Here is a 16,271-nt window from a genome sequence, read left to right on the forward strand (position 1 = left end):
TGAAACTGTCCATACTGTAAATGTACAGTATAAAATGTGACACTAGTACAGCTGGCTAATTTAATCTCCCATCCTGAAATATTGTCTAGAGCCCAGCGCAAACCTTTGGAGGGTTTCAGTCTCCATTGGTCACAACTGAGGGGGATGTTACAGTCCACACAGTCCATGAAGGGCACATGAGGGTGGCCCAGATTTCAGCTCCACCCCCGTCCTTCCCCTTCCTCACCCCTCTGGTGTGTGTGAGGGGGGCTACGGGGAGGTGGTGTGTGTGTGTGTGTGTGTGTGTGTGTGTGTCCCAAATGGCACCCCATTCCATATATAGTGGACTACTTTTGACCAGGGCTCATAGGGCTCTGGTCAAAAGTAGTGTATTATATAGGAAATAGGGTACAATTTGGGATGCAGCTCAGGCCTCATATTAAGCCCCATGCAGCACAGTGAGGAGGGTAAGAGGATTGGAACTTGGGAATCAATCAACCCACCATCAACACAATGGAAAGATCTAATGATTTATTACTGAAATATTGAAATAGCATGGGCGACCGAGAAAAACAAATTGATCATGCAGGCACTAGGGATGGGGGTGTGAGCATGCGGGTCTGGGCAGATGAGATGTAGTCATTGCTTGTGTTCTTGTACGTATGTATAAGTTTGTATATGCAGTAAAAAATAGAAAATACAAAAATACAAAATACAGTTAAAGGAGAAATGCCTGGACCTAAAAAAAAAAAAGGAAGGCCCTAAAAATGGCCAAAGACTCCAGCCACCCATAAACAGTCATAGACTGTTCTCTCTGCTACTGCACGGTTGAATATTTTCCAGGTATTTTTTAAATGTTCCATCCCGAGAATAAATCACTTTTCTCCCGGGTAACCCGGTATTTCCTGCCAAAACCCGTAGTGTCATTCAAAAGCATTATAAAGTATATACTGTAAATAGGCCTATGTCTGGATTTGATTAGCGCTTTGATCGAAAATTCCAGCCTGAGGCTACCTGAGCCTGATGAACCATACATTTAAAAATAATTATGAGCCCTACATTAAAGACATTTAATGAGCCCAAGCCCAAAAAAGCCCAAATGATTGTGCCGTTATCCAATACATATATGATATAGGCTACTGCAGAAAAACATAAAAGCCCATAGATGTATCTAGCTATAAGCTCTCTTGGGTAAATAAATGAAACTAGCTCCAGTAGGCTAATCTTTTTGAGTGTGAACAGTATTACTCTACTGTATTGTATTATACTGTATTATATGGACTGGAATTACACACATCGTTCAAACCATGATAAAGCAGGGAGAGAACATGTGATTCTGGTGCAGCACATGCAGCCTACAAAGTTACAAGTATAGGCTAGCGAATTTGATTTTAATTTAGACATTTAATAGGGCTTATTTGTATAATTAGTAGGCTGACATATATACCTTATGTAGGCTGACGCATATATACGCATATTTACGCATATTCCCGTAATGTTATTAGCCTACCTCCTCTTTCTCTCTCTATTGTTGCTTCCTTCCTTCCTTGCTTTCAATAGTTAAATGAAATACGTTTTGTTGTCCATATCTTCATAATTCTAATGAAATCCTTGAATAATTTAGGACTAAAATTAGATGCAGAAAGCTTTCACTTCTCTCCAGGAAGATTGAATGGTTATGGATCTTAATAAATAACTGCTATAGCCTACCACCATGGCTCGTTCGCTCTTCTTTCAAACTACACGTGAGTTCTATTGGCTGCTGTATTTAACATTCAGCAAACAAGACTTCGCATCCCTCTTCGAATAGCCTATTGCTTTAAGAAAGGCTAAAAAAAATTATGTCCAGCAAGCGTTACCGATGCACCAAGAACCAACAGGACCCTGAACAGTTTCTACCCACAAGCCATTAGACTCCTAAATAGTTAGTTCAATAGTTAACCAAATAGCTACCCAGACTATCTCCATTGACCCTTTTTGCACTAACTTTTTTGACTCATCACATACGCTGTTGCTACTGATTACTATCTGTCACTTTACCCCTACCTATATGTACATATCTACCTCAATTACCTCATACCCCTGCACATCGACTCAGTACTGGTACCCCTTGTATACATCGTTACTCATTGAAGTATCTATTATTACTTTTATTTTTACGTGTTTTATTTTTGTATTATTTCTCTATTTTCTTTCTCTCTGCATTGTTGAGAAGGGCCCGTAAGCATTTCACTGTTAGTCCACACCTGTTGTTTACAAAGCATGTGATGAATAACATTTGATTTGACCTAAATGATGTATTCTCTCTCCCCTCCCTCCCGCCTTCCCTCCCTCTCTCCCTCTCTCCCCTGTGACCGGCTCCAGTCTAGTCTCAGTATATCTCACCTGAGGCCTGGACCTCCATGATGTACTGGTGCAGGTCTTGTCCCTGCTGCATCACCTCAAAGGTCATGTTGTTCATGGCCAGCTTGCGCTCCGTGTGGCGCTGCAGCCGCTGCTCGGCCAGGGTCAGGTCCTCCGAATTGAAGTCGTTCACCTGGCGCAGCAGGTCTTCGTTCCACGCGTCCAGCTCCGCCGTCACCTGCAGGGAGGTCACAAGGCAAGGTCAGAGGTTAATGATGTTAGTGTTACACCTGGATGAAATGGCACACCTGGGCCAAGGTGCTCACACTGAGACCGAGTGTTATGTAACTAAGTCATTATGTGCAGCTCAGATGATACTGTGAAAGATTAAGCTATTCCAAAGAAAGCTATTCCACTGGAATAATGTACATTATATGGATAGTAGCTATATAGCTCTCCCAGTTGTATTGTTCTTAATGACACCATTAGGTAAGAATCCCCCCCCCCCCGAAGTGAATTACTACTGTAGTCTTTCTTTTTTTCACTGTGGCATCATGCTATGTTTTTCTGACAACTGTAAGAGCCTAACAGCCTAGTTCCGAGAAAGCTACACCAATTGGTAATTCACGGCACGTCTCGGCCTAGGACATACTAAGGCCTAGGACATACTGGAGGCCTTGTACTCATCAGGGACTACATACGCAGTTATCTATCAAAGTCAACTGACATTAGGTTTCTACAAGCCTTACGCTAGGATCATTAGATTACTGTGTGGCCAGCAGATGACCCCTCACACACACACACACACACACAGACACATGCTCGTGCGCATACACACACACCCACGCATGCAAACGCACACACACACTTATGTATGCACGTACACACACGCGCACGTACACACCAGTGGAGGCTCCTCAGAGGACGAAGGGGAGGACCATCCTCCTCAGTGAATTTCATAAAAATAAAAATATTTAAACATTTAAAAAGTTATAATTTTTAGATAAAACTATACTAAATATATTCATGTCACCAAATTATTGATTAACACACACTGTTTTGCAATGAAGGTCTACAGTAGCCTCAACAGCACTCTCTGGGGTAGCACCATGGTGTGGCCGGAGGACAGCTAGTTTCCGTCCTCCTCTGGGTACATTGACTTCAACACAAAACCTAGGAGGCTCATGATTCTCACCCCCATCCATAGACTCACACAGTAGGATGTCCTCCAACCTATCAGAGCTCTTGCAGCATGAACTGACATGTACTCCACCCAATCAAAGGATCAGAGAATGAATCTAGTACTGAAAGCATAAGGTTTTTTCGCCTGTAGTGTTGTGCAATGAAGTCCACAAGTGAAGGGAAAAGGTGAGAGGAGGAGAGCGTGTAGATGCGAGAATTATACAGTTGAAGTCAGAAGTTTACATACACTAAGGTTGGAGTCATTAAAACTCGTTTTTCAACCACTCCACAAATTTCTTGTTAACAAACTATAGTTTTGGCAAGTCGGTTAGGACATCTACTTTGTGCATGACACAAGTAATTTTTCCAACAATTGTTTACAGACAGATTATTTCACTTAGAATTCACTGTATCACAATTCCAGTGGGTCAGAAGTTACATACACTAAGTTGACTGTGCCTTTAAACAGCTTGGAAAATTACAGAAAATGATGTCATGGCTTTAGAAGCTTCTGATAGGCTAATTGACATCATTTGAGTCAATTGGAGGTGTACCTGTGGATGTATTTCAAGGCCTACCTTCAAACTCAGTGCCTCTTTGCTTGACATCATGGGAAAATCAAAAGAAATCAGCCAAGACATTTACATTACATTTTACATTTTAGTCATTTAGCAGACGCTCTTATCCAGAGCGACTTACAGGAGCAATTAGGGTTAAGTGCCTTGCTCAAGGGCACATCGACAGATTTTTCACCTAGTCGGCTCAGGGATTAGAACCAGCGACCTTTCGGTTACTGGCACAACGCTCTTAACCACTAAGCTACCTGCCGCCCCATACAATGAAATTAAATACAAAACAAAGACCTCAGAAGAAAAAAAATGTACACCTCCACAAGTCTGGTTCATCCTTGGGAGCAATTTCCAAACGCCTGAAGGTACCATGTTCATCTGTACAAACAATAGTACGCAAGTATAAACACCATGGGACCACGCAGCCGTCATACCGCTCAGGAAGGAGACGTGTTCTGTCTCCTAGAGATGAACGTACTTTGGTGCGAAAAGTGCAAATCAATCCCAGAACAACAGCAAAGGACAACAGCAAAGGACCTTGTGAAGATGCTGGAGGAAACAGGTACAAAAGTATCTATATCCACAGTAAAACGAGTCCTATATCGACATAACCTGAAAGGCCGCTCAGCAAGGAAGAACCCACTGCTCCAAAACCGACATAAAAAAGCCAGACTACGGTTTGCAACTGCACATGGGGACAAAGATTGTACTTTTTGGAGAAATGTCCTCTGGTCTGATGAAACCAAAATATAACTGTTTGGCCATAATGACCATCGTTATGTTTGGAGGAAAAGGGGGCGGTTTGTAAGCCGAAGAACACCATCCCAACCGTGAAGCACGGGGGTGTCAGCATCATGCTGTGGGGGTGCTTTGCTGCAGGAGGGACTGGTGCACTTCACAAAATAGATGGCATCATGAGGAAGGAAAATTATGTGGATATATTGAAGCAACATCTCAAGACATCAGTCAGGAAATGGACAATGACATTTACATTTACATAATTTAGCAGACACTCTTATCCAGAGCGACTTACAAATTGGGTACAAAATGACCCCAAGCATACTTCCAAAGTTGTGGCAAAATGGCTTAAGGACAACAAAGTTAAGGTATTGGAGTGGCCATCACAAAGCCCTGACCTCAATCCTATAGAAAATGTGTGGGCAGAACTGCGTGCGAGCAAGGAGGCCTACAAACCTGACTCAGTTACACCAGCTCTGTCAGGAGGAATGGGCCAAAGTTCACCCAACTTATTGTGGGAAGCTTGTGGAAGGCTAACCGACCTAAGACAGGGAATTTTTACTAGGATTAAATGTCAGGAATTGTGAAAAACTGAGTTTAAATGTATTTGGCTAAGGTGTATGTAAACTTCCGACTTCAAATGTACAACGAGCAAAGTGATCATGCTGTTTGTATGTGGCTGCTATGAAAGTCAACTGTGTTTGCAGGTGATCATTCCGCCGATTCTTAAATGGAAGCAAACGGAACAAAACTGGGATAAACATACCTGAATTTAGAAACTCTTGTTTGCAACTGTTTGGACTAATGATTACACCCAGATCAGCTAGATGCAGGCAAGAGTGTGCAAGGCGGTATTGAATGTGTCACTGTCTGTCACCTTGATTACTCACATTTTTCTCTTGACCTGTGCAACTATGTTGTAAACTTTAATTTGTAGGCTAGGTTGTAGCAACCTCATGATTGGTATAGGGAAAATTTGTAATAAAAATAAGGCCCATATTATTTATTTTTTCCCCTGATCTTAAACGGCACCGCCACTGGCATACACACACCTACCCACCCACCCACCCCCACTCGCACACAAACCGTCTCCCCTCTCCCCCTACTTTCCCTTGAGGTGCCTCCCCCATCAAATCCCCCCCAGCCTCTGGTGTTTCTCACCTCGATGGTGTACTGCTCAAAAATGCGTAGCTGCAGGAAGATGTCCAGCTTGATCTTCCTCTCATGGAACAGCTCCTCCATCTGGCCCTGGGCCTCATCCAGCTGCTGCAGGACACTCTCAATGTGGGCGATGGAGCTGTTGTGGGGCATCTTGTTGGTGGACATGGCAGCATCCCTGGAGGGGGAGAGAGAGCGGGAGGGATTGTTATTATATTTTGGTTGTTGCTTGTGTTTGCGTTGACAATTTACATTTTAGTCATTTAGCAGACGCTCTTATCCAGAGCAACTTACAGTTAGTGAGTGCATACATTATTTTAATTTTTTTTCATGCTGGCCCCCCGTGGGAATCGAACCCACAACCCTGGCATTGCAAACACCATGCTCTACCAATTGAGCTACATCCCTGCCAGCAATTCCCTCTCCTACCCTGCACGACGCTGGGCCAATTGTGCGCCGTCCCATGGGTCTCCCGGTCGCGGCCGGCTACGACAGAGCCTCTAGTGGCACAGCTAGCACTGCAATGCAGTGCCTTAGACCACTGCGCCACTCGGGAGGTTAAGCAATGTAAGTTGCTAACTTTTCATGTCAATAAAGTACATTGAATTGAGAGAGAGAGAGAGAGAGAGAGAGAGAGAGAGAGAGAGAGAGAGAGAGAGAGAGAGAGAGAGAGAGAGAGAGAGAGAGAGAGTCAACTGTGAGTCACAGTCAGCCCACTGACACCCCTATCAGACCACAGCAAAATCACAGTCTACTTGAACAGAGCAATACTCAATCATGAGGCATCAAAGCCAAAGGAACTGAATAATATTAAGAAATGCTATAGATGGAAGGAAAGTAGTGTTGAAACCTACCAAAAAACAATTAGGAAACAACAAATTCAATCCATTCTAGACAACTTCCTGGACAAAACGTTCCACTGTAATAGTGAAGGTGTAAACTTTGCAGTAGAAAACCTAAACAGTATATTTGACCTCTCAGCTTCCCTATCAAATCTAAAAATCTCTAACAGAAAACCAAAGAAAAGTAATAACAGTGATAAATGGTTTGATGAAGAATGCAAAAACCTAAGAAAGAAATTGAGAAACCTATCCAACCAAAAACATAGAGACCCAGAAAACCTGAGCCTACGTGTCACGCCCTGGCTCTGGGGACTCTAATATGTTGAGCCAGGGTGTGTAAAGTTTATGTGTGTTGTTCTAGGTTTCACATTCTGGTATTGTGGTTCTATGTTGGCCAGTGTGGTTCTCAATCAGAGGCAACGTGATTCAGCTGTTGCTTGTTGACTCTGATTGAGAACCATACTTTAGCAGCCTGTTTCCCCACAGAGTTTGTGGGATCTTGTTTCTAGTCTGTTTATGTTAGACCGTGAACTGTCACGTATCGTTTGTTGTTTTTGATCGTGTCTCTAATTAAAGAGTATGTTTGCCTGCAACGCTGCGCCTTGGTCCTCATCTCTGTTCGACGAGCGTGACAGAAGATCCCACCAAGACTGGACCAAGCAGCAAGTCCAGGAGCCAGCGCCTGAGAGATCTCTAGCGGATCTCCTTCGCCTCCTCGACTGGGTCAAGCCATGTGAGGAAGAGAGGGGCTTGACGTGGAGGCAGAAGGGCGAAAGGCTGGCGAGGAGCATGGAGACCTGGTCCACGGGTAGGAGTGAAGCCCATAAATTTTTTAGGGGGGGGCTAACGCCGTGGACGACGGGGCAGCAGGAGGCCGCCAGGTTACGGGAGTCACTGGTCACCAGGGGGAAGGAGGATGTAGAGGCACGGCGAGAGGTACTGGCGTGTGTTGCCAGTCCGGTCCGGCCTGTTCCTGATCCCCACGTAGGGCCATTGGTGTGTGTTCCCAGTACGGTCCGGCCTGTTCCTGCCACTCGCACCAAGTCTACGGTGCGCATCGCCAGCTCGGCCCGGCCTGTTCCTGCTCCCCGCACCAAGTCTGTGGTGCGCATCGCCAGCCCAGCTCGGCCCGTTCCTGCTCCCCGCACCAAGTCAGTGGTGCGCTTCGTCAGCCCGGCACGGCCCGTTCCTGCTCCCCGCACCAAGTCAGTGGTGCGCTTCGTCAGCCCGGCTCGGCCCGCTCCTGCTCCCCGCACCAAGTCAGTGGTGCGCTTCGTCAGCCCGGCTCGGCCCGTTCCTGCTCCCCGCACCAAGTCAGTGGTGCGCTTCGTCAGCCCGGCACGGCCCGTTCCTGCTCCCCGCACCAAGTCAGTGGTGCGCTTCGTCAGCCCGGCTCGCTCCTGCTCCCCGCACCAAGTCAGTGGTGCGCTTCGTCAGCCCGGCACGGCCCGTTCCTGCTCCCCGCACCAAGTCAGTGGTGCGCTTCGTCAGCCCGGCTCGGCCCGCTCCTGCTCCCCGCACCAAGTCAGTGGTGCGCTTCGTCAGCCCGGCTCGGCCCGTTCCTGCTCCCCGCACCAAGTCAGTGGTGCGCTTCGTCAGCCCGGCACGGCCCGTTCCTGCTCCCCGCACCAAGTCAGTGGTGCGCTTCGTCAGCCCGGCTCGGCCCGCTCCTGCTCCCCGCACCAAGTCAGTGGTGCGCTTCGTCAGCCCGGCTCGGCCCGCTCCTGCTCCCCACACCAAGCCAGTGGTGTGCGTCGTCAGTCCGGCACGGCCCGTGCCTGTTCCACCGGTGGCTGGTCCGGCACCGGTCAGATGCTTCACGCCGGAGCTAGAGCAATCCGCTCCACCAGTGTGCAGTCCAGCTCCGGCCAGCGGGGCCAGACCGGACCAGGGGTACTTTGGGGGGTTGGAGAGAGAGCGGGGATCAGGCCCGGAGCAGGATCCGCCGCCTAAGCGGAGTGCCCACCAGGTCCCTCCCCTGTGGTGTTTGGTGGGCGCGGTCGGAGTCCGCGCCTTTAGGGGGGGGTACTGTCACGCCCTGGCTCTGGGGACTCTAATATGTTGAGCCAGGGTGTGTAAAGTTTATGTGTGTTGTTCTAGGTTTCACATTCTGGCATTGTGGTTCTATGTTGGCCAGTGTGGTTCTCAATCAGAGGCAACGTGATTCAGCTGTTGCTTGTTGACTCTGATTGAGAACCATACTTTAGCAGCCTGTTTCCCCACAGAGTTTGTGGGATCTTGTTTCTAGTCTGTTTATGTTAGACCGTGAACTGTCACGTATCGTTTGTTGTTTTTGATCGTGTCTCTAATTAAAGAGTATGTTTGCCTGCAACGCTGTGCCTTGGTCCTCATCTCTGTTCGACGAGCGTGACACTACGCCTTCACTATGGTGAATCACTAAAACAATACAGAAATACACTACGGAAAAAGAAGGAACAGCATGTCAGAAATCAGCTCAATGTAATTGAAGAATCCATAGACTCTAACCACTTCTGGGAAAATTGGAAAACACTAAACAAACAACAACACGAAGAGCTATCTATCCAAAACGGAGATGTATGGGTAAACCACTTCTCCAATCTTTTTGGCCCTATAACAGAGAACAAACAGCAAAAAAAATATACATGATCAAATGCAAATCTTAGAATCAACTATTAAAGACTACCAGAACCCACTGGATTCTCCAATTACATTGAATGAACTACTGGACAAAATACAAACCCTCCAACCCAAATAGTCCTGTGGTGTTGATGGTATCCTCAATGAAATGATAAAATATACAGACCACAAATTTCTTTAACATCATCCTTAGCTCTGGCATCTTCCCCAATATTTGGAACCAAGGACTGATCACCCCAATCCACAAAAGTGGAGACAAATTTGACCCCAATAACTACCGTGGGATATGCGTCAACAGCAACCTTGGGAAAATCCTCTGCATTATCATTAACAGCAGACTAGTTCATTTTCTCAGTGAAAACAATGTACTGAGCAAATGTCAAATTGGCTTTTTACCAAATTACCGTACGACAGACCACGTATTCACCCTGCACACCCTAATTGACAAACAAACAAACCAAAACAAAGGCAAAGTCTTCTCATGCTTTGTTGATTTCAAAAAAGCTTTTGACTCAATTTGGCATGAGGGTCTGCTATACAAATTGATGGAAAGTGGGGTTGGGGGAAAAACATACGACATTATAAAATCCATGTACACAAACAACAAGTGTGCGGTTAAAATTGGCATAAAACACACACATTTCTTTCCACATGGCCGTGGGGTGAGACAGGGATGCAGTTTAAGCCCCACCCTCTTCAACATATATATCAACGAATTGGCGAGGGCACTAGAACAGTCTGCAGCACCCGGCCTCACCCTACTAGAATCTGAAGTCAAATGTCTTCTGTTTGCTGATGATCTGGTGCTTCTGTCACCAACCAAGGAGGGCCTACAGCAGCACCTAGATCTTCTGCACAGATTCTGTCAGACCTGGGCCCTGACAGTAAATCTCAGTAAGACAAACATAATGGTGTTCCAAAAAAGGTCCAGTTGCCAGGACCACAAATACAAATTCCATCTAGACACCGTTGCCCTAGAGCACACAAAAAACTATACATACCTCGGCCTAAACATCAGCGCCACAGGTAACTTCCACAAAGCTGTGAACGATCTGAGAGACAAGGCAAGAAGGGCCTTCTATGTCATCAAAAGGAACATAACATTTGAAATACCAATTAGGATCTGGCTAAAAATACTTGAATCAGTTATAGAACCCATTGCCCTTTATGGTTCTGAGGTCTGGGGTCCGCTCACCAACCAAGAATTCACAAAATGGGACAAACACCAAATTGAGACTCTGCATGCAGAATTCTGCAAAAACATCCTCTGTGTACAACGTAAAACACCAAATAATGCATGCAGAGCAGAATTAGGCCAATACCCGCTAATTATCAAAATCCAGAAAAGAGCCATTAAATTCTATAACCACTTAAAAGGAAGCGATTCCCAAACCTTCCATAACAAAGCCATCACCTACAGAGAGATGAACTTGGAGAAGAGTCCCCTAAGTAAGCTTGTCCTGGGGCTCTGTTCACAAACACAAACAGACCCCACACAGCCCCAGGACAACAACAACAACAACAACACAATTAGACCCAACCAAATCATGAGAAAACAAAAAGATAATTACTTGACACATTGGAAAGAACAAACAAAAAAACAGAGCAAACTAGAATGCTATTTGGCCCTAAACAGAGAGTACACAGTGGCAGAATACCTGACCCAAACTTAAGGAAAGCTTTGACTATGTACAGACTCAGTGAGCATAGCCTTGCTATTGAGAAAGGCCGCCGTAGGCAGACCTGGCTCTCAAGAGAAGACAGGCTATGTGCACACTGCCCACAACATGAGGTGGAAACTGAGCTGCACTTCCTAACCTCCTGCCAAATGTATGGCCATATTAGACACATATTTCCCTCAGATTACAGCGATCCACAAAGAATTCGAAAACAAACCCAATTTTCATAAACTCCCTTACCTACTGGGTGAAAAACCACAGTGTGCCATCACAGCTGCAAGATTTGTGACCTGTTGCCACAAGAAAAGGGCAACCAGTGAAGAACAAACACCATTGTAAATACAACCCATATTTATGTTTATTTATATTCCCATTTGTACTTTAACTATTTGCACATTGTTACAACACTGTATATATACATAATATGACATTTGAAATGTCTTTATTCTTTTGAAACTTCTGAGTGTAATGTTTACTGTTAATATTTATTGTTTATTTCACTTTTGTTTACTATCTACTTCACTTGCTTTGGCAATGTTAACACACGTTTCCCATGCCAATAAAGCCCTTAAATTGAAATTGAAATTGAATTGAGAGAGAGATAGAAAGAGAGAGAGAGAGAGAGAGAGAGAGAGAGAGAGAGAGAGAGAGAGAGAGAGAGAGAGAGAGAGAGAGAGAGAGAGAGAGAGAGAGAGAGAGAGAGAGAGAGAGAGAGAGAGAGAGAGAGGCAGAGAGAGCAACCCTGAGCTGTGGGATGGGTAGTACTAAGGCCGCGACTCAAATGGCACCCTATTCCCTTTATTGCGCACTACCTTTTGACCAGGGCTCCCAGTGGCACATTTACATACACTATTGACCCCTGTGTTTTACCCAAAAGGCTAAGACTTTTCTGTTTCCATCTACGCGGGCCGGCACCCGTTTCTCACTGGGCCATGGCACCGGCAGACCTGCTCTAACTTGCAGCCAAAGCCAGGCCATTGGTACTTTTCTGATGTAATTTACATAACAATGGCCAACTGTGAACTTTAACACCTTCTCACAAAGCACTGTCTTAATGATGCAGAGGTTGTTGATTCTGCTCTCCCCAAGTTCTTAGTGTCACACTCTGATTGGAAACACAATTACACTAGAGTCACATTAACATAAAACACTGGCGACACACTGGTGTCGGGGTAAGTCTCCATGGAAATGCAGCACTAGGAGTCTGTTCAAAAGTAGTGCACTATTTAGGGAATAGGGTTCCATTTGGGATGCCGCACAAATATCATGAGCAAAATAGGAGCAATGGAGTGTTCTTGTCATGGTGTTAGTGTTCAATAAGGGAGGGTGTAAAATATGTCAGAAACGGAGCCCCTCTAAGGAATAACCCAATTGCCCTCACTGCAAAGGCACTTTAACACATCTGCCCCGGAGTGGATTAGCAGCAATACAACACCTATCACCATGTAGTATTGAACTACAGTGGCTTGCGAAAGTATTCACCACCCTTGGCATTTTTCCTATTTTGTTGCCTTACAACCTGGAATTAAAATGGATTTTTGGGGGGTTTGTATCATTTGATTTACACAACATGCCTACCACTTTGAAGATGCAAAATATTTTTTATTGTGAAAGAACAACAAATAAAACAAAAAAACTGAAAACTTGAGCGTGCATAACTATTCACCCCCCCCCAAAGTCAATACTTTGTAGAGCCACCTTTTGCAGCAATTACAGCTGCAAGTCTCTTGGGGTATGTCTCTATAAGCTTGGCACATCTAGCCACTGGGATTTTTGCCCATTCTTCAAGGCAAAACTGCTCCAGCTCCTTCAAGTTGGATGGGTTCCGCTGGTATACAGCAATCTTTAAGTCACACCACAGATTCTCAATTGGATTGAGGTCTGGGCTTTGACTAGGCCATTCAAAGACATTTAAATGTTTCCCCTTAAACCACTTGAGTGTTGCTTTAGCAGTATGCTTACTGTCAATGTCCTGCTGGAAGGTGAACCTCCATCCCAGTCTCAAATCTCTGGAAGACTGAAACAGGTTTCCCTCAAGAATTTCCCTGTATTTAGCGCCATCCATAATTCAATTCTGACCAGTTTCCCAGTCCCTGCCGATGAAACACATCCCCACAGCATGATGCTTCACCACCCTACTTGGATGGTGTTCTCGGGGTGATAAGAGGTATTGGGTTTGCACCAGACATAGCGTTTTCCTTGATGGGCAAAAAGCTCAATTTTAGTCTCATCTGACCAGAGTACCTTCTTCCATATGTTTGGGGAATCTCCCACATGCCTTTTGGTGAACACCAAACATGTTTACTTACTTTTTTCTTTAAGCAATGGCTTTTATCTGGCCACTCTTCCGTAAAGCCCCGCTCTGTGGAGTGTATGGCTTAAAGTGGTCCTATGGACAGATACTCCAATCTCTGCTGTGGAGCTTTGCAGCTCCTTCAGGGTTATCTTTGGTCTCTTTGTTGCCTCTCTGATTAATGCCCTCCTTGCCTGTTCGGTGAGTTTTGGTGGGCGGCCCTCTCTTGGCAGGTTTGTTGTGGTGCCATATTCTTTCAATTTTGTAATAATGGATTTAATGGTGCTCCGTGGGATGTTCAAAGTTTCAGATATTTTTTTTTATAACCCAACCCTGATCTGTACTTCTCCACAACTTTATCCCTGACCTGTTTGGAGAGCTCCTTGGTCTTCATGGTGCCGCTTGCTTGGTGGTGCCCCTTGCTTAGTGGTGTTGCAGACTCTGGGGCCTTTCAGAACAGCTGTATATATATTGGACAATTTGGACTATTTTGTGTATGTCCATTTCATGAAATAAAAATAAAAATCCATTTAAATTACAGGTTGTAATGCAACAAAATAGGAAACACACCAAGGGGGATGAATAATTTTGCAAGGCACTGTATATGGTCTGACCCACTTGGCCCTCTCTCATACACAATGACCCGAGGCCCATAAAACAAGTGAGTGCGTTTTGATGACTGCAGTGAAATTGTATTATATTTCCATCACTCTTGACAATACAGTACAGTTAAGTACATTATTTCATAAATCGAGTGCTGATCTAGGATCAGGGAGCCCCTGTCCGTGTAATCTTATTCATTACGATCTGAAAGGCAAAACTGTTCCTAGATCTGGGCCCATATTCATAATGTCTCAGAGTAGGAGTGGTAATCTAGGATCAGGTTCCCCCTGTCCGTGTACTCTTACACCAGAGATGGGCTCAATTCAGAACTGAATTGAGAATGCCTCATAAATTCCAATTCAATTCTTGAATTTGAATCGAATTTGAATTGCAGCATTAGACCAGATACAGAATTGCAATTCGAATTTGAATGAAAGGAAATATAATCAAATTCAGCGAAATTCAATGAAATTCAAATGCCTCTTCTATGCTATATTAGGTGTAGTCTTACAAATATACAGTACATCTTGTACATAAAACATCAAACGTCGTTATATCCATGCATATAAAATATTTTTTTAACAATTGATTTTCAGGACAAACTTAAAATGAATGATCAAGGAAAACAAAACCTGTATGCGAATATTCTAAGTTATTATATTTCATTAATCACTTACATTTTGTTAAATAAATATTAAATTTCCCAGAATGCATTAGTTTAACCACCAAGTTGACCCTGAGGCCTTCAAAAAGAAGCCAAACAAATGAAATGGTTTGTGGAAATATAATTGGCTAAGCAATAAGGTTAAAATAGTATATGGACATTGTTTCCAGAGAGTATTCTTTGTAATTTTTTTATCTGGAAGTGTGACCTGTCAGATTCAATGAAGCTCTCATGTTATATGACTGAGTGGAATTTCTTTGAATTGCACTGAATTCAATCCTATTTCCTGTCAGTCAAACTCAAATAAAAATTATACTTCCTGTGGGGTGTAGCCGATTCAATTTGAATTTCAATTTATGAGTTAAATTCTGAATTGAGCCCAACCCTGTCTTACACATTATGATCTAAAAAGGATAAACTGATTCTAGATCACCCTGTATTTTCCCCACTGCCCCCTGCTGGGATATAGCACACTCCGGGGTGAAGTTTCTAGGATCAGCTTTCCCTTCCCCAATCCAAACCTTAACTATTAGTGGGGAAAAGGCAAAACTGACCCAAGATCAGCACTGACCTGAGCTGCTGGATGAGGTCTTCTCCCTCCTTGATGACGTTGAGCGTAGCCTCCAGCGTGGCTGTCTGCTGCTGCTGGAACTGCTTGATGAGCTCCTGGACTGACTCCACCGAGTCTGAACACACCTCCTCCAACAGCTCCTTCTGGAGATCCTCCATCCATGTCCACAACTGGGGGGAGGGAGGGAGAGAGGGAGGAGAGAGAGGGGGAGGGAGAAAGGTTGGAGAGAGGGGAGGGAGGAGGGTTGGAGGAAGAGGGGGGAGAGAGAGGGGAGAGAGAGGCAGGGAGGTGAGTTGGAGGGAGAGAGAACGAGAGAGCGAGAGAGACAGAGAGACAGAGAGAGAGAGAGAGAGAGAGAGAGAGAGAGAGAGAGAGAGAGAGAGAGAGAGAGAGAGAGAGAGAGAGAGAGAGAGAGAGATTTAACACTACAGTACACAATATACCCACGCCTTGTGGGACAGCCTGTCAACAGATACAGCGTGCAATTTTGAGGACAACTGAACCACTATGTCAAAGTAATGCAATTGCTTAGTCAAAATAGACAATAACTTCTGTTTTTTGCTTCATATGCACAATACATACGCAGCATATCTTTCTCTTTAGACTAATTGTTTGACAGCGGGGAAGAAAATCCATTCTCATTTCCATCTCCACAATTAGTAAACTGCTCCCCAAACGCACCTAAAATAGACTTCCATTCTTCAAGCTATGTGATTTTTCATTTTTCATAGAGAAAGATTAACCGGCACTTTAATATTTCAGTGAGGGAACAGAAGCTTGAAATACAATTACACACAACACCTGAAGCATAATCTGAGTAAATTGGCAGGAGATGTTTGATTGTGTTAAGGGGGAAATGAATCGCAAAGTTCAGCATCCACTTTGTCATCTTTTCAGCATCCGTCTACATGCTAGCTTGGCAAGACTTTGGCTACGTCCCAAATGGCACCCTATTCTCTACATAGTGCACTACTTTTGACCGGGGCCCTTAAGGTTCTGGTCAAAAGTAGTGTACTATATAGGGAATAGGG

General features: G+C 44.7%; 1 protein-coding gene across 4 annotated transcripts in view; it reads right to left on the minus strand.

Annotated features, from left to right (window-relative positions):
- The window catches only part of LOC311130047 (kalirin-like), a gene marked incomplete at both ends in the record, with an annotated part of 358,304 nt that overhangs the window by 132,291 nt on the left and 209,742 nt on the right, over positions 1-16,271 (minus strand). For all 4 annotated transcript variants that reach the window (XM_084162671.1, XM_084162670.1, XM_084162669.1 and 1 more), the window contains 3 exons: positions 2,365-2,560; positions 5,973-6,147; positions 15,241-15,410. In XM_084162671.1, coding sequence (XP_084018797.1) covers positions 2,365-2,560; positions 5,973-6,147; positions 15,241-15,410 — 541 coding nt within the window. The remainder of the gene's footprint in view (positions 1-2,364; positions 2,561-5,972; positions 6,148-15,240; positions 15,411-16,271) is intronic.

This window comes from Coregonus lavaretus, assembly GCF_964263955.1.
Source record: "Coregonus lavaretus genome assembly, chromosome: 5".
Classification (NCBI taxonomy): domain Eukaryota; kingdom Metazoa; phylum Chordata; class Actinopteri; order Salmoniformes; family Salmonidae; genus Coregonus; species Coregonus lavaretus.